At 52.0% G+C, this 17815-nt stretch overlaps 1 protein-coding gene and 1 long non-coding RNA gene across 2 annotated transcripts in view; both read right to left on the reverse strand.

Moving 5' to 3' along the window:
* Positions 1-3481: 3481 nt before the first annotated feature.
* On the reverse strand, positions 3482-9065 carry LOC122184071. The gene is made up of 2 exons (XR_006180473.1): positions 7982-9065; positions 3482-3776 (listed from the first exon to the last, which is right to left on the reverse strand). It is a non-coding gene; the product is annotated as an uncharacterized LOC122184071 (long non-coding RNA).
* A 1-nt stretch (position 9066) lies between these two features.
* EPHB1 (EPH receptor B1) overlaps positions 9067-17815 on the reverse strand; it is a 42313-nt gene continuing 33564 nt past the window's right edge. Inside the window, exons 8-16 of the mRNA XM_042878614.1 lie at positions 16062-16170; positions 15839-15903; positions 13553-13675; positions 12188-12435; positions 11888-12103; positions 10190-10339; positions 9551-9744; positions 9308-9463; positions 9067-9222 (exon numbers count right to left, since the gene is read on the reverse strand). Of these exons, the coding sequence (XP_042734548.1) occupies positions 9114-9222; positions 9308-9463; positions 9551-9744; positions 10190-10339; positions 11888-12103; positions 12188-12435; positions 13553-13675; positions 15839-15903; positions 16062-16170 (1370 nt within the window). The 3' untranslated portion in view covers positions 9067-9113. The remainder of the gene's footprint in view (positions 9223-9307; positions 9464-9550; positions 9745-10189; positions 10340-11887; positions 12104-12187; positions 12436-13552; positions 13676-15838; positions 15904-16061; positions 16171-17815) is intronic.

Below are 17815 nucleotides of genomic sequence, written 5' to 3' on the forward strand. Positions count from 1 at the left end.
GGCTTAATCAAGGCCAGCCTGATGCTAATGGCCATTTAGGCTTGAGGTCCTACACAGCTGGTACCGCCTCCTGCCTTGCTAGCCTATGGGCTACTACATATACCTATGGGCTACTACAAAATCCGGTGCCTATAATCCTGAGGTTGCATTTCACAGAATCGTTAAGGCTGGAAAAGACTCCTGAAATCCCCAAGTCTAATCCCAGCCCCCCATGCCCACTGCTCACATCCCCACAGCTCTGAACTCCTCCAGGTGACTGCCCCACCTCCCTATGCAGCTGTGCCCTGAGATGAATTTTTTCCTAATATCCAACGTGATACACACTTAGATAAGGAAAAGCAGCAGCAAGAGGGTACAGAGATGACCAGGAGGAGGGTGCAGGCCGGCTGGGACTGCAGAAAGCTTAGCAGGATGTTATGTTAAACCTACTCTCTAGCAAAGAAAGGGATTTATCCTCCTAAGATAAGATGAGAGCGAAGTCGGGTGAAGGCAGCAGCTACTGGAAAGCAGAGCAGCCTGCCCTTGCTTTTCCAGTGGGAAAGCAATTCAGGGGCTATGAAGAGAGCCACCTGTGCTGGCTGTGCGAGCACTGGGGTCAGCACACATCAGACTATATCCCTTCATCTGAGGGCAGGATTGCGGGTGAGTTTTCACACTTGAAGTGTTCCTCTTCCCCTCTGGAGCAGAGCCCACCCTGCTGCCAGGGCTGACAGCAGCCAGGACACTCAGATCCTTGCAGGCAGGAGCATGACTGGATTTATAGCCCCACTGCAGCAGCCTCCAAGGTGGTCTCCTCGTGCCGGGGAGCGATTCCCACTCAGTGCAGGGGCTGCGGTTTGTAAAGCATCCCAGGATGTGGCAGAATGTATTAAATCAACACCTAGGGCTTAGAGAGTTGCCATAGCACCGAGACACCTCCTGGTCACTTGCTCTCCCACCGGCAGATGTTTCTGCTCTCAGCAGCACCCAGGGAAGCTCTTGGACTTGGAAGCTCAGGGACTTGGCAGGGTTGCACAGGCTTATTGAGCAGAACCCGACTGATGGTTCCCTGCTCAGCTTTGCCTTTCCTGCAGCAAGTGCCCTGTTGAGTGCCAATTGGTGCCCATCGTGCCAGGGGCTGGAGCCACCAACCCAGCCAGATGTGAGCCAGTAAACACATTTGTACATTAACAAGCCCATGGTCCAAATCACTTTGGATTTTCACCAGCACCCAGGGACACACATCCAACCTGGCTCATCCCTCCCCTTCCTCCAGCTCCAGTGCAGTGCAGTGGCACTGGTCCAGCTTTGGGGAAGTTGTACACGTCAGACACCTGGCTCAGCAGACAGGTGGCCTGGACAAGCCATTGTCACCTCCTCCAGGTGCACGTCCATCATGCTTCCAGGCTGAGACAGAGCTCCTGCCACGGAAAAGGCCTGCAAGGACATCCAACCTGCAGTGCTGCCCTGGGGCAGTGGGACACAAGCAGTGAGGGGGGAACAGCCACCAGACCTGGTAGGACCGCAGCATGGCTGCGCCCTGCAGAGCAGCCCCAAAACCCTGCAGGCACTGAGGGGTTGGGGCTGAGCCCTCCCAGTACAGCCCCAGCCCTTCAGGAAAGAACGAGTGCTTTTAATTGGTGACGAGGCACCTCCAATAACTCCAGCAGATGCTGCCATTTAATGCGGGTTGGCACAGAACTTTATAATCGGACCATATTGCTCCAATTACAATTTAGCCTATAGTCCTCTCGGGTTTGTCTTTTATTTGCCTTTCACTGCCAAGCACAGCAGGGAGGGGAGGTGGGAGAAGATGGGCTCTTGCCTGTCCCACCTCCTTCAATGCTGCATCCCCCGGTGCCAGCTGGCAGCCTTATGGACACCCTGCGCCCCACTGCTGTGACACGTGGCTGTCACCAGACAATGGGGACAAACCCCGGGTGACCCTCACGTGCCCCACAGCATTGCTGCTCCTCCTCGGGGTGCTCGGCACCCAACCCACCTCCGTTCTCTTCTCACTGTAGGGCAAAGCAGTTCCCCCATCTGATGACGACCCAGTCCAGCCAGCCCCAGTTTGGGGTGCAAGGGCAGCGAGGGCAGGAAAACTGTTTTGTGTGGCCTTCCCAAATGCCATTTTGTTCAGGCTGGGAGGTGAAAGAAGCTTCCCCTGGCAATATGGAAATCCGTGGCAGTGTGTGGACGCCCCATGGGAGCGATGGAGCAGCAATGCTGGGCTCACCCTGCATCCTGCAGAGCCCAGCTCAGCCATTAAGCTGTCAGCACAGCTCCTGCAGACCCTATTAAAAGGATATTCCCGGATATGGTGCTCTGGGAACTTTAAGCACTGGCTGTAAATGTCTTCTGGGTACTTAAGGGGAAAACCTCAGGTGACCTGTGTAAGGGATATATCGTCTCAGCACCCCAAATCCCAGAGCAGCCAAGAAGCACAAGCATTCATATAAACCACACCGCTTGCCCATTAAATCAACTATCAACCCAAGTAAGGGCACACAAACAAGCTCAACTCTGCCTTCAGTCAGCCACTGCCTGTTTGTATTGTGTATGCAGGAGCTGCCAGGGAAGGCTGGATTTCATGGCACAGGCACTGAGGTTTCATGGTATCCATGCAGACAGAGCCTGAGGCAGCAGAATCCTGCCTGCAGGAACTGCAGCCATCAGAAACATCAGCTCTTAATGACCTCGGAGACAGAATGAGGACACTGACCTCTGGATGCCAGGTTTGAGAAACCCTACAGCCTCCTTGCTGGGGGCTTCATACGCAGAATCATGGGGCAGCAGAGACATGTTGATCCCACCTGCATCACCCGAAGACTAAGAAGCACAGGAAGATGTGGTGGATGCTCCATCCCTGCAGACACTCAAGGTCAGGCTGGACAAGGCTCTGAGCATCTGATGGAGCTGTAGGTGTCCCTGTTCACTGCAGGGGAACTGGGCTGGATGGCCTTCAAGGACCCCTTCCAACTCAAATGATTCTAAGTCCTTTCACCCACCCCATGCACCGTCCCAATGTTAACACCTATTTCTGAACCTATATACATAGGATCCAGAAGAGCACTGGACTTCAGTGGGCAGGCTGGGACATACCCTGAAAAGCACACAGCCTCTGTGCTCACCACGCACTTCCATCCAAGTCAGCACTTCCAGCACAGCTTCCCCAAAATGACTGCACACAACTGTTTCAAAATGCACCCTGTGTAAAAACCCACACCGAGAACATTCCTTCTGGTGGCTTTTTTTTTTTTTTTTTTCTTTTTTTGCAGCAAGCAACCTCTGATAGGGATCAGTGGGAATAAAGTCACTTCATTTACAAACTGGAGAGCCAAATCTGATATGCAGCAAAACTCGAGGTAAGTCAAGGAGTGATGGAGCGCTGCCAGCTCCCCGAATGAATATTCATGGCCAATGTTCACCGGGCTCTGAGCTGCAGATAAGGCAGCAGCAGAAAGACCGCCTCTGGGAAGGGGAAGAGAAGGAACCAAGCTTATTTCATAATTTTTATTGAGTGCAATTCTCTCTTTAGTACAATATCCTCTGAAAGTTACCATTACAAACTCCGACAATTTCAACACAATTGACAAACCGGGGAAGGGGCAAAAAAAAAAAAAAAGAGAAAAAAAACCAAAGAAAAACCGAAATTAAAAGAAATTACAAGGGGTTGAAAACCTGTTACAGACAGCTCACGGGTTATGTACAGGACGGGGTGCTGCAGGTCCCACCATCTCACAGCCCTGCTCGTCGGTGGAGGAGGCGGCAGTGCTGCCGGTGCTTCTGTGCCCCTGCAAGGGAAGAGTGGGACAGAAGGTGAGAAGGAGCCGTCCCCATGCACAGCCCTGCAGAGCACGTGTTGTAGAGTCACGATGCTGCTCAACCCCACTGGTGTCTGCCAAGCCCGTCCGCTGCTCTTGCAAAGTGAAACAGCAACCCTCAATGGATGCTCTTTGCCGTCTCCCATGTCAAAGGCAGCGCCCAGCAGAACAAGTAAACCGTCATCCAACAAAACCTGCTCTTTCCAAAGGTACACAGAGCTGCCAAGGGAAAGCCTGGAGGCTGCAAAACCCAAACAGCACTCTCAGGAGCACCTCCTTCTCCAAGCAGCCAAACCCCATCGCTCACTCAGCCCCTTCCAAAAAGCGGATGCTTTAAATATACAATTGCGCTGCAGAAACATAAAGCTGACATGTTGAACAACAAAGCAATTGACTGCTGCATCCCTTTGCTTGGGCACTGATAACCAGAGATTGCTGCCCCTGTGTGAACATGCCAATGCTTTTTAAAAAAAAATTCCAGCCGTGGCTGACATTTTGGTCCTATTAAAATTCATCATTCTGCTGAATGAAAATCATTTCTAGCAAAGCCTGGTAGTAATGAAACTTTTATTTGGTAATTTAGCGCTTGGTAGAAGAAGGGGCATGTGAGAAAGGGGAAGAAAAACTGAGACAAAAGAGAGGAAGGAGGGAGTGGAAAGGAGAGAAGGAAAGGAGGGAAGAGAGAGAGGAAGGGCAGGGAGGGAGGAGGAAGGGAGGGAGGGAGAGAGAAAGGAAGGAAGGAAGAAAGGAAGGAAGGAAGGAGGGAGGGAAGGGCGAAGGGGAAAAGCCATCATCGTGCATTTACTAAGCATACATTTTGGCGCCACGTCCAGAGATCCAGGCTCACAACACAAGCAGCAATCCAAATGTGTGAAGCCACCCCCCCAGGAAGGCAGTGTGAGCACAGGCACCCCCCTGGCTCGAGCTGTCCCCATCAGCCATCCCCAGGGACAAGGGCAGCCGCTGGCAGGGTCTGCACCGCCCGCTGCCGGTCCTTGCGCAGCGCTAATTGCCGTTGATAATTGCGCTGATGTTGACCATAATTTCCCTGCCCTCTCTCCCCACCTTGGCAAGAGGGTTCAATTGCCTAACGAGACCCCTGGGGATAAGCAGCAGGCAGAGGAGAGAGCCCAGCCCACGGGGAAGCTGCTCCTGGGCAGTGCACACACCAGACAGATGGACCAGAGGGACGAAATGGGAGCGAGGATGGAGAGCAAGGCTTGTTTATTTGGAGACGTGGAGAAAAGCTCACTCAGATTCATTTTTTAAGTGGATAGCACAAACTGAGCTAATCCCTCTAACGCTGATCTGGGGTTAATGCAGCCGTAAGCAGATTTTGCCTAATCCACTTCCACGGTTGCTCTGGAAGGGCACGTCTGTTTTGGGAAGCACTTCGTTGGGCTAATCCACTTAAATGCACGCGGGTGTTTGGATTGGATTAACCTCCACAAGTGCTCCCATGTGAGGGGGTAACCCCCTCCATGGCCACTCCACTCAGCACCCCTCCTGGTGCTTTGGCTCTTCCCAAATGGAAAGGATTTGCTTGAGAATGTGTCCTTCCAGCTCTTGGAAAATTATTTTGCACTCCAGTCGCTCCAAGATCAGCATCCACCCCTGCAGGACGTGACGGATTTGGTGATGGAGGCATTGCAGGACTTTGTGCGCCGGGGACGTGGCAGAAGGGGAAAGGAGCACCTGGGTGAACGCATGAAGTCCCATCCCATCCTCTGCCCCTCCATCGGCTGCTCGATGGGATGGCACATAATGAACCACGGGGAGGTGCTGGGGGCAGGGAGAGAAGCATCACACACAACAGAAGCCAACAGGCTCAGAAGCAGAGGTCTGGGCTCGCTCTTAGTTAAGAATCGGCCGCCTGCTGCTTTCATTGCCAGCTCCGCTCTGACTTGCAGCAACATTTAAATTAAATATACATAAGTGCTTTCAAAGAACTGTTAATTTGAAGGTCATTAAATGGCACAAGGCGCATTCCTTTCCTTTCTAGAAAGAGGCACATAATGCTGCTATTAGCACACGCTCCTTTTCCATGCCTAAAGCACGCTCCTGCCTTTTATTCCCACTACTGAGCAGAGCCCACTCCCACTGCCTACTGGAGACAGAGAATTCCAAGATCTGGATAGCATCTGGAGAGCAGAGGGGATCTCACACCCAACTCCCAGGAGCTGCCACGGACAAACACAGAAGGAATATCATTTCCGAGCTGTCCCTTCCAATTTAGGATCGAGGAAAGGAACCCCGATGCCAAGCACAACACAGATCAGAGGATGATGTAAAACGGGAACTTTCCATTTGGGATTGGGTTTTTTTTTTTGCTCTTTCCTCACCAAAACCATTTGGCAGTCTCCTTCAGGCTGCAGAGCATCCAGCTGGCCCAAATCTGCATTCCTCCTTGGTCCAATAAACAAACTACAGCAAGGCAGAGCCTCCTGCCCAGCTCCACAGTGAAGCACCAGCACAGCTTCCTGTCTATCTCTGATGGGAGAGACTTTTGGAAAGACCTGGATGATGCAGTCGCATGGCTATGGCCAAGCACCTGGGATCTCCTATGTGCAAACACCTCTAAACCCAGGGGTGATGACCATCAGCCAGACCCGCTCAGCTCAGCCAGTGCTGGGATGCTTCAGGCCCTAATGCTTCCACCCCAGCTCTGGCCGGAAGGACAAGGAACACCCAAAATCCCTGCAGGCACCAGGCTAGGCAAGACACGGTGACCCACCTTGGGCACTCCTTGATGACAGCTCTCTTGCCAACCATGTTTCAGCCCTCAAGGAACTGCCCAGCCCCATCCCAACTCCTTGCCCAGCCCTGTGCCCCGGTGTGATGCTGCTGCAGAGGGCAGCCCCAAGCCTCGGTGTCATCACAGCAGCTCCAGCACGAGGCTGGTGACAAAGCTAGGACATAGGAACCGCCTGCCCCAGTGCAGCCCAAGAAGTGCCAGATGCATGCAGCTTGATGCTAACAGGCTGCGGCGCTGCCACATTGTCCTCAGCCCCACATGTGCAGCCACAAAGCTAGAGGCTTGATATTTAGCCCGTGTCACTGCCACCCGTCCCTTTAAATGCCTTTTGCTTCCTTCTAATAAAAGAGAAATCATAAAAAAAAACCCACAAAGGATCCATCACCAGCAGCGAATACCAATGTGAGAGGCAGCACGTTAGTATGCGTGGCACCCACCCCTCCTGAAGGCTGTGTGCAGTGACAACATCCCAGCTTGCAGATTGGGGCAGTGCCGATCCCGAGGCATGGCGGCCCTCCAGCCAGCAGCACAAGGAGCAGCCCTGCTGCTGTAAACCAGGTGTGTTTCACCCTGCCTTTCTCTGAGGGGAGCTCAGCAAGGCGAAACAAGCTCAGTCCTGTATTGTGTGACCATGATAGGTCATAGGGAGAAAACATGGAGGAGCAACAAGCACCCAACGCTGCGGCCCATCCTCTGCCAGCGTGCCAGCTTCCACCCTCCCACCCTATGTCCTAAGGGCAGGAGCCCAACAAGGGCAAGTTCTGGTGGCCCCAACGCTGGCACGCAGGACATGGGTGAAGCAAGCAGGCTCAGCCCTTAGGATACAAGGCACCTCCACAGTGTGCATGGGCACAGGGCATCCCTGCAACGCAGATGTGGGACAAACCCACAGCACAGACACGGGGCAGCCCCACAGTACGCATGGGCAAGGGGGTGGGAGGAGGGGGCATGGATGGATGCTTGCTGCATTGGGGGGAGGGTAAAGGGCTTCTTATGGACACCTGAACCACCACGGTAAGGCCAGGAGGCACTATGCAGCCCCAGCACCTTACAGCCACCCACAGCCCCCAGTCCCTGCTCCCACTGCCGGCCTCGGTGCTGGCAATGATGGATCTCTACAAGTCGCACACAGCCAGCTAAGTAAAAGCCTTATTAAGAGTTCATTCATTTTATAAACTCTCCGCACGATCCACAGAGAGAAGTTAGATTGCCCAGACTTACAATATTCTGTGTAAACACTGACATGCATCTAGTAATTTTAACTAGATCAATTTGCAAAAGAGACCAGTGGTAGAACCAATAAAAAATAACAATAAAAAGTCAAATTAAACACGGGAAAATGTTCGCTGGAAGAGGCTTCAAGGAAGCAAGCAGAAACATACAGAAAAGGATGAGAGGTACACGAGACACACGGACCTACCTCTGAAGCCATGAAACCTAAGTCCGTAACTCAATATCAAAATCCTTAGGTCCACAAGATAGGGGAAATAAAGTTCTCCGTAGCCATCTTCTGCAGATCCCCGAGGCTGTGGAAGCCTCAGCAGTCTCTTCCCCAGAGCATCTCTCCTCCTCCTCCTCCTCCACAACCCAGTACCCACGCACCGCGGCTCCTCCTCCCGCCTGCATTGAGGTCGGTGGTGATCTCTGGTCACGGGCAAGCAGCAAGTCCACAGTAGGTTGACAACGTACACGCGCGCACACACACACATGGGAACACCTCTTTCCATTTGCCATGATGGAATTTGTTTTGTTTTTTTTAGTACGGCTTTTTTTTTTTTGTGTGTGTGGTGTTTTTGTTTTTTTTTTTTCCCTTTTTGCAAAAAAAATGCAAGCAAAAGAAAAAAAAACCCAAAAGTTTTTTTCTATTGAAGGTACATCTCTTCTTCAATATGAAGACATTAACTGGATTGCGTCGGATCCCCCATGCAGTGGTCAGCGAAGTCCTTTGGTAGTTGGCAGAGCGACACCTGGACACCACGGTCAGCGGCTGCGGAGGCTTCCACCAGGCCACGAGCAGAGAAGGGAGCAGGGCAGCAGGAGGGGCCGGGCAGGAGGGAGTCAAGGAAGAAAAGAAGATCAAGGTGGTCGCTGCCGGAGGCTTCTCTGGATGGGAAACCCAATGTGACGCCACTCCCTTCCCCAACAGCCCCCTGCTTCCTCCTCCTCAGTTCTGACTACTGCTCACTGGCGGTGGGATTGGAGTCTGGTCTCTAGGATTTGGGTTTGTTTCCCCCCAACGCACATTGGTTTGTCTTCACTGGTGGTTGGGGTTTGTTATTTTTGTGTGTGTGTTTTTTTTTTTTTTCTTTTTTTTTAAATATATGATTTGTACATATTTATACTTATTTATACGCTGTCCCCCGTGACATCGGTAAGTGTGCTTCTGTTGGTGAGAGATGGAAGTCACCAGGCCGAGGCGAGTCCCAGGAACGTCCTCCGCGGTCCGGCCTTGGCTGCCCCTCTCCAGCTGCGGCCCCACGGCTCCCATCAGTTCCTCCCCTCCCACCTCCGCTGCCTGCCCTCCCCGTTCCCTCCCCGTCGAGCGAGGGACGTCACGCCATCGAGGTCGGAGACTGACTCATCTGCATGCGCATGGACTGGATGCTGTTCAGGATCTTCTTCTGGTGCCCAGCCAGCGTTATTCCTATTCTCAGGAGGTCTCTGCAAGACAGACAGAGGGATGTCAACAGACAGCTGTGCTGACCGGTCCCACAAACCAGCACCCACGCGGTGACACCAGACTTACTCAGATGTCATCTGGGCGACCAGCTGGAGGGAGGTGAATCCAGCGCTCAGGAAGTTGTCTCTGTACTGGCTCATCTTGACGGCGCTCAGCCAGTCTTCTACTGAGGTAAAGGCAGTGAAATCAGGGATAGAGCGGTCGAGGAGGGGCTGAGAAGGCCTAGAAGGGAACAGAGAGGCACTGAGGTGAGGACACAGTCCCTGAATCCTGGTCCCACCAGATGCGGCACCTTGCTCGGGGACTCACACAGCGGTGATGGTAGCCACAGTTTTGAGGCTTGCCGGGTTGCGGATCATCTTGTCGAGGGTGTTGACAATCTCGGCGAAGCGAGGCCGGGTGTTGCGGTCCTTCTGCCAGCAGTCCAGCATCAGCTGGTGCAGAGCAGCCGGGCAGTCCATGGGCGGCGGGAGCCGGTAGTCCTGCTCGATGGCATTGATGACCTGCAGGGCACGGAGCGGCACGTGAGGAGCACGATGGCATGGGGACAGTGCTGCCAACCCGCTGCCACCAGCAAAATGAGCGGGAGGAGCTGCAGCAGGAGGTTAATCTCCACTCTGATGCTCCGCGCACCGCAGTTCCTCCGGCAGAGCGCTGCCACTCATTATCTCGGCGGATTGCGTTGGAGTGCGGCAGTCGCACTTCCAAAGCTCTTTCCCAGCTTGCAAACCCTCTGAACATTTTCAAAGGCGCTGCAGCTTCCTGAAGTCCAATTACCAGCCCACTGGCTTTTCTTCCCAGATTCCCTCCCGCCATCCCTCTCGCTCGCCAGCCTGTTTCATCTCAGAAACCGAGAGCCACCGAGGCTGCGGAGTCTGGAGCAGCTCCAGCTCCACCTCAACCTCATCGTTTTCCAGTAAGGCAGAGCAGCGAGCCCCCGACACTTACGTCCTGGTTGGACATGTCCCAGTAGGGCCTCTCCCCGAATGACATCACCTCCCACATGACGATGCCATAGCTCCAGACATCACTGGCTGACGTGAACTTGCGGTACGCAATCGCCTCTGGTGCTGTCCATCGCACAGGGATCTTCCCACCCTGAGAAAACAGGAGCTGGTCAGTCACAGCCATGCCCAAAACACCTCTGGGGATTGATTGATGTTGTAATTCTCGGGGGACGGCAGGGAAGACCTGGCAGGGGACAGCCTCTGAAAGCCCCTACAATGGCACTGCCACCCTGTTCCAGCAGGGAAAGTGACAGCATCCCAACCCTTTGCAGCCCACACATGCATCCTGCTCAAGGCAAAGAGTGCTTCACGGTCACTGGTGCTCCACAAAATGACAGCAGAAAGTGAGAAGATGAAGGAAAAAGCACAGAAACGCATGGTATGTGCCCCAGGGCAGAGCTGCATTGTAAATCGTCGAGCACTATTGTTTTCCCTATCCCTTCCAATGAAGCATCAGCTGCTCTTTAAGGCTGAATGGCAAAAATTTTATTTGAATAACTATAAATGGAGAAATTAACTGCTAGGTTGTTTTTCCTGCCTTTCCCCCAGAGCTAAAAACCTGCTGTGGGAGGCAGAGTGATGTAATCGCAGGCACAGCATCATTTCCCAGCTGCCGAGGAGATCTATTATGGCCTAAATTAAATAAAAACACAGATGAGATAATCTCTTTTATCTCTGAAGGTGGAAAAAGGCTACTTCAGGTCTCTTCCCAGTTACTGCTAAGGTCTTTACACCAAAACCTGATGTGTTTCTACTCAAAGGCCACCAGATGGGTCTGAGCAGGGAGTGGGAGTAGACCAGAGGCCAGTCAGAAACCCAGCAGCTCCCTCTGCTCCCCCAGCAGCAGCATAACTCTCTTGATCCATTTACTTCAGTCTGATGAAATCCCAATTGCCTCATCTCCTCGGTGTTCCTGTCACAAACTACATTACATTGAAACACACCTGGGCACAGCCTGGCAACACAACAAACTGCTTTGCAGGGGTCCTTGTAGGACATGCACACTCTTGCACCCAACCTATGCCTCTCCTTGCTGTCCTGGTGTCTGCCTGTAGTAGATGCACTGCCTCCAGCTTCCCCCGAGGCAGGATCCTGCCACTGTGCTGTACTGCTGTGTTATGAAATGTTTACAAAGCGTTAGGAGGGTTATTAGCTCTTTTAATAACTGATTAATCAATTAGAGAGCCCAGCAGGTCAGCAGGGTGCTCACAGCCTTCTCATCTGCTCATCCATAACACCAGTGACAGCTCACCAGGGGGTTTATGTGATGCATACAGTACCTAGTGATGCATCCCTGGTCCCACCTAACCCGTCTGTTGGTCAGGATAGAGCAGAGAGGTGCTTTGGGAGCAGGGAGACATTAAACTCATAGAGAAGGAATGGAAAAGCGGATGATGCAAGGAATGTCAGTGGCCACTTCCCAAGCAAGCCAGCAGCAAAGCAGCAGATCCTTCCCTGCTGATGGAAGGAAAGCAGCAAGAGGAAGTAAGGGGTGGATGATGGCAGGACTTGCCTCTCTGAGCACTGCCAGCAGGTGCAGCGCAGCACAAGTGATGCTGCGCAGATTTTTGCCATTTTTAGTGAACTGGACTCAATGGGAGGCTCACAGATTTGCCCCTGTGGGAAGCAAGGTACATACCAAGGAACTGGTGTAGGTGGGATCAGACGTGTCATCCTGCAGGTAGCGTGAGAGGCCAAAGTCTGACACTTTGCACACCAGGTTGCTGTTGACAAGAATGTTCCTGGCCGCCAGATCCCTGTGGACATAGTTCATCTCTGCCAGGTACTTCATCCCAGCAGCAATCCCTCTGAGCATCCCCACCAGCTGGATCACCGTGAACTGCCCGTCATTTTGCTGTGATTGGAAAGAGCACATGTGAGGATCATGGAGGCCTGGCTCCCAAACCCTGCAGCCAAACGATAGTCCACTTTGCCTCACCCGCAGGAACGAGTCCAGGGCCCCATTCTCCATGAACTCTGTGATAATCATGACTGGTCGGCTCTTGGTCACCACCCCTTCCAGCCGGATGATATTAGGGTGGTCAAACTGCCCCATGATGCTGGCTTCGCTCAGGAAATCCCGACGCTGCTTCTCTGAATAGCCAGCCTTCAGTGTTTTGATGGCCACGTAGATCTCCCGCTTGCCAGGCAACTTCAGGCGGCCTTTGTACACCTCTCCAAACTCCCCTGCAAGAGCAAGACCACACGTTACCATCCCTATACAAATCTGCATAGAACAACAGCAGCTGGTCATCCAATTCAGTTGGCTGAGAAGCATCGGCCAGTTGGCAGCCATGGGTGCTCCCTTCTACAAACCTCCATACTCTTTGAAAGATGCTGAGGACATAGCTGGGCTTACAGCCTCCTCCACGCTGGCAGAGCCCATTGCCGGAGCCAGGAGCTGCCCTTGGGAATTCCTCCCAGAAAAATTGTACAGCAAAGGCACCAACTTTTAAGGACCACGTCAAGTGCAAGGTGCGAGCGCACTGACAGTCACAGCCACCTCTTTGCACATAACTTATCTAGGAAGGGAAAATAATTGGGCTGTTTCCATCGCTGCGCTCTGATTTAGAACACAGAAAAAGCTCCCTCTCATTTCCACTGGGAGAGCTTTTCCTTCACCAAGGTGAAATTTATCTGTGGAAGGATTACAATTAAGCCAGGCTTACAGTTGCTTTGCCTTGATGAGCAGCAAAAGGCAGCCGATACGCTGCCGAAGTTGATCCTGACTGAAACAGCTCACTGCTTCTTTGCAGCTTCCCCCCACCTTCACACTTTCCCTTCTATGAGCATGACACAGTTAGTTAAAAACTGCAATAAAGGCACCACAGATGATATATAGACACATGTATGCGTGTGTTCCCATACATATGTATGGGAATATGGCACAGGCTAGAATGAGATCTGTTTTTTTCCTTCTAATCTCAAGGAAGTAAACCAGGAAATCCCACAGCTGCCCAGCGAATAAATTAGAGTTCTTCCCAACCTTAGAGAAGCTTTGAGAGCAGAAACCAACCTCATGTTCCCTAATCCACCAAAAGCCTGATAACCCTTGAGAACTTTGCATTTCCCAACGAAGGATCACACGTGCACCCCCAGGAAAAACCCAGCAAAAAAAAAAAACAAAAGTAGAACTCATGGGTTGAGATAAAACTATTTACTAAGATAGAGAAAAGGAAAAGGTTAATAGCTACAACTATATACGAATGTATATAACAAGTTATGCACAAGCAATTGCTCACCACCCCCCAAACAACCCACCCAGGAGGGTGGAAAGGGCAGGGACATGGCAGCAGGGACCCACCTGCTCCAATGACCTCTTCAATCTTCACAAAGGAGACGTCAATCTCCTTGGCGAACTCACGCACTGCCTCGTTGGGGTCCTCGTAAGTGAAAGGGTCAATGTAAATCTTCATTCCTGGAGACCCTTGTGGTGAGAAACACAGGAGGGGCATCAAAAGGGAGAGAAAATCAAGAGTCATTGTGCCACAGCAGAGAACCAAAAGGCCTTCCTGCTCTCTCATCCCCAAGTCCATTAAATCAGCTGCTATTTGCCCTGTCACACCTCCGTGTCCCACAGTTGTCCTCTCCTGACCCCTGCAGCAAGGTTAGAGGAGGGGACCCCAGAGGGGTGACGAGGTGGGCAGGAGCTGCTGGTGAGCATCCAGGGGGACGCTTTCAGACCACAACTACAATTAGCGGGTTTTATGGGAAGGGAAGTGGCAAGTTTATGAGGCTGTATGCATTATTTAAGAAATATTTATTTACCCAAAAAGGGCTCTGATAGTTTTGTGGCTGCCACTAAATTGACAGAGTGCAGCAATTATAATCAAAAACCTGTGCGGAGCCATAAACCGAGGCTTTGCTGGCCTCTTTTCACCCACCCCTGCTGGGCAGCAGCAGCAGGAATCGGACAAGGCAGGAGGATGCAGGCTCTGCCCCTCGCCCCAGTGGCAAGCCAGGAAGGACAGGGGATAGAGATGGTAAATCTTAACCCTAAAAACATGTCAGCATGGGGGACACCTGGTCCTCAAGGTCATCCTGGGGGAGTGGGGCATTGCTAAAGCACAGAACACGCTGCTTGCAGCACTGCCTGCTCTGCATCAGGGGCATTTGGGGCAGGAGATCTGCGCCTCCAGGGCCAGGGACGAGGATTGCAATGAAGCCATCTGTGCATCTCCCAGTTCATAAATCCCTTTACGGCTCTGTCTCGAACACTTTAACTGCCCCATAAATTTTTTTACAAGAGCAGCTGATGCTCCAGCCAGGATTACAAAGGGATTTACAGGATCGTAACCAAGACTGACTCACTGATCAAAAAATTGAATAAATAAAGGAGAAAATAACACCAAAGTTTCTTGCCTGCTGCCAATACAGGCTGGCTTTTAAACACCAACTGATCCGTCCTGGGCTCAGCAATTGCCAGATTCAGCTCCCACCCCAAATCCCCCAGAGGTACTCATGTCCCCATCCCATCAGAACGAGTGGGATCCTGGCACCTCCACTCACTGGCTCTCTGTGCAGACCTCAACCAGCAGAACACCCCAAGTTCAAAGGACAGAGCACCTTTGGCACGTACATGTGCATCCTTGCTGATGGCCCACAGGGCTGAGACATGGAAATTGCAGCCCACTTCTCACCACCTTGAAATCTCAGGTCAGCAGTCCCAGCACGGATGGCCTTTGGGCGATCCATGTGGAGCCAACAGAGATGCTCTAATTGCCATGCCATGAACTGAGCGGGCTGTTTGTTCCAGCTGCTGCCCTCAGCTCCCCATTAGTCACCCACCACAAATTTCCCACCTGTTTTGCTCCAATGCATGTAACAACCATACGCCTGGAGGCTTGCTAACCTTGACAGAATTTTGCTGTGCTGCCATTGCCTGGCTTTAAAAATGAAATACCAAGATCCGTTTCAACATTTTTCTACCTGGTTTTGAACCCCCTGAATCCTTCCTTTCCCTATCTGATTTTGCCAGGCTGGCTGCTTTGTGAGTTCAGCAGGGAACTGCCAGCCTCATAGAATCATTAAGGTTGGAAAAGACCTGACTGAGATCATCTAGTCCAAATATCAACCCCAAGTCAGCCCCAGCCTCCTATGCTTACTGCTCTGCTTTCTCTCAGACTGGATCCCAATGTACAGGCATCTGTGTGGGCTTTGTTTTGGCAGGACCCACTCTAAAGTTGAAGATTTCCTCTCATGCATGCAGCAAAATCCCACCAAAGCAACACAGATTCACTGCTGCCAGCAAGGAAATAGCTAAAAATGCAAGAAAAAACTTGAACTCTATCCCTGCACAGGCACACTGCTGCAGTCTGCCCACAGACCTGGCTCGCAAATTTATTTCTAATCACTTAAATCCCACTCATCCCATACACTGAGTCCTCAAAAGGAGGCAGAAGCACATGGAAAGCTTCTCCAGAAGGATGTAAATGGAGTTTGCTGGTGCTTGCAATGCTTGCCAGGGCTGGGTAACACCAGGACCTATTGCTCTGCTCCTTTATCATCATTTTGCCCCCTTCTGCTCCTCTCCCTCCCCACCAACACAAAGCCCCCGACCCCTCTCCGTGCCCATTTTCTCCCTGCTCACCTCTCCCAGTGCTGTAGTGCTGCAGCTTATCGCTGTACACCGCCTCCTTGCTGTACGCTCGCTTCCTAGGAGGACAGAGCAGATACCTCCATGAGCATCTCTGCCCCAATCCACTCCCCACGGAGCAGCCCACACATCAGTGCCTCCCCCTGTGCCGTGGTGACCAGCCCAAGCACGTTCCCCATCGTTCCCTTCCCACCCCAAACCTCTCTCACATCCCCACCTGCTGCAGACTATGGAAATAGCCACCAGTGAGACGATGAAGACCACGCCGGCCGCTGCAGACCCCGCAATCAATGGCAGCTGCTCCCTCAGCTCAGACTTGTAGTCATCTGCAGAAGGAAAAGGATGCAATGAGGCCTCCCAGGCAGCCCCCAGGAATGGGGCAGAGCTCCCAAAATGGGCCCACGGGGAATGCTTCACAGCAAGGGCAGTCAGCAAGGAGAGCACACGGCAAGGGACCACTGTGCTGAGCTCACACACGCATTAGGCTGAAAATATGGAAGAGAAGGTCCTAGGAATTAACTCATGGAGTCTCACAGGGCTCCTAAACGTTCCAGGAAAATAGGCAAAGAGACCCACGGGAGAAGAGGCACATCTGAGAGCATCAGATTTTGCTGCAAACCTCCTTCAACAGAAGGCCATCTTTATTTCATTTCTGTACCTAACTTCGGGCCACATTAAGATTGCTTCCTGTGCACAATGACAAGCTTTGACATTCTTGCTCTTAGGTCCGTGGAATAATACCCAACCAGCTGACAGCTGTCCCATTAGTTGTGTCAGGAGCCACAGGCAAGGGTTAAAAGAACATTCACTTCAAAAGGAAATATTTAGCACTCTTTTATCTGCATTTTTCTGCTCTGCAGTTAATTACTAACAGCTGAATTTCTCCCTTGCACACTGCTCAAATCCAGAGAAATTCTCTCCTAACAATTATTATTTAATAACCTCCAGTATTGATTCTTACTAAATTTCAATTAATTGCTTATCTGAGGCAGGGTTTTTTCTTCTTGCTTCTCTAGTTTCAGATGCTGAAGGTTCAGTGCCATCTCATTCCACTCAGTCTCCCCCATAGGCTTTCCCTCTCCCCACTTGCAGAAGCTTGCCCATTGCATGCCCTCCTCTCCAGGCACCTGTAGCTGGCTGCCACCTGGCCCCACATTGGGAAAACCAGGAGATTTGGGGGACAGATGCTGGGATGGAGATAGGGGCTGGGTTGTTGGGTGCCTGCAAAGACCCCTTTCCACCATAGGGTGCTCTGTGGGTCTGGCAGTAGCACATCTCATCAACCCAGGTACAGCGGGACATGCTTCTCATGATCACAACATGATGAACACAGGGGATCTTTATCTGTGTTAATAATATTAAACCATCATTTGTAGCAGCCTCTAAGCCTGGTTCCTTCAAGGCTCTTTGGAGACACAGCCAACACCACGGTGCTTTTGCAGTCCTAGCTATGGCCATTCATCAGCCTGTGGAGGTTGGTGAAGCAGAAGCAAAGCTTTAGGAAACCAGCAGCAGAAGGCTTAGACCCACAGCATTGCCAAACTGGAGCCCAAACCAAGCTGGCAGTGGCAGAAAAGGGGTTTTGCAGGGACTTCAGCATCTGGAGAAGCAGAGGGGCCACTGAAATTGTCTTCCTGCACTCACTGACTGCTGGATTTGTCCCAGAGCTGTGGCCTTGCTAGGCAGGGGGGTTGGAACTACATGATCCTTGAGGTCCCTTCCAACCCGGGTGATTCTGTGATTCTGTGAATCATTGGTGCTTATTTCTGAGTGGCCGTCCATTAGGAAGGGCTGGGGCCAGAGGAATGATAGCACGATGCTGGTTTGGGGGTCAGAAGACACCATGAGGTTTGTTCCCCTCCACTGTACCACCTTGGAGTGAGGCATCCCAAGAGAGATGGGTCTGAACCTTCTGGGTTTTTACTGGAAGGCTCAGTTGTGGCTCCCAACATCTCAGCACAGCTTTGGGTC

Source organism: Lagopus leucura, unplaced genomic scaffold, assembly GCF_019238085.1.
Source record: "Lagopus leucura isolate 7727_CA_CO unplaced genomic scaffold, USGS_WTPT01 Super-Scaffold_100021, whole genome shotgun sequence".
NCBI classification, from domain to species: Eukaryota; Metazoa; Chordata; class Aves; order Galliformes; family Phasianidae; genus Lagopus; species Lagopus leucura.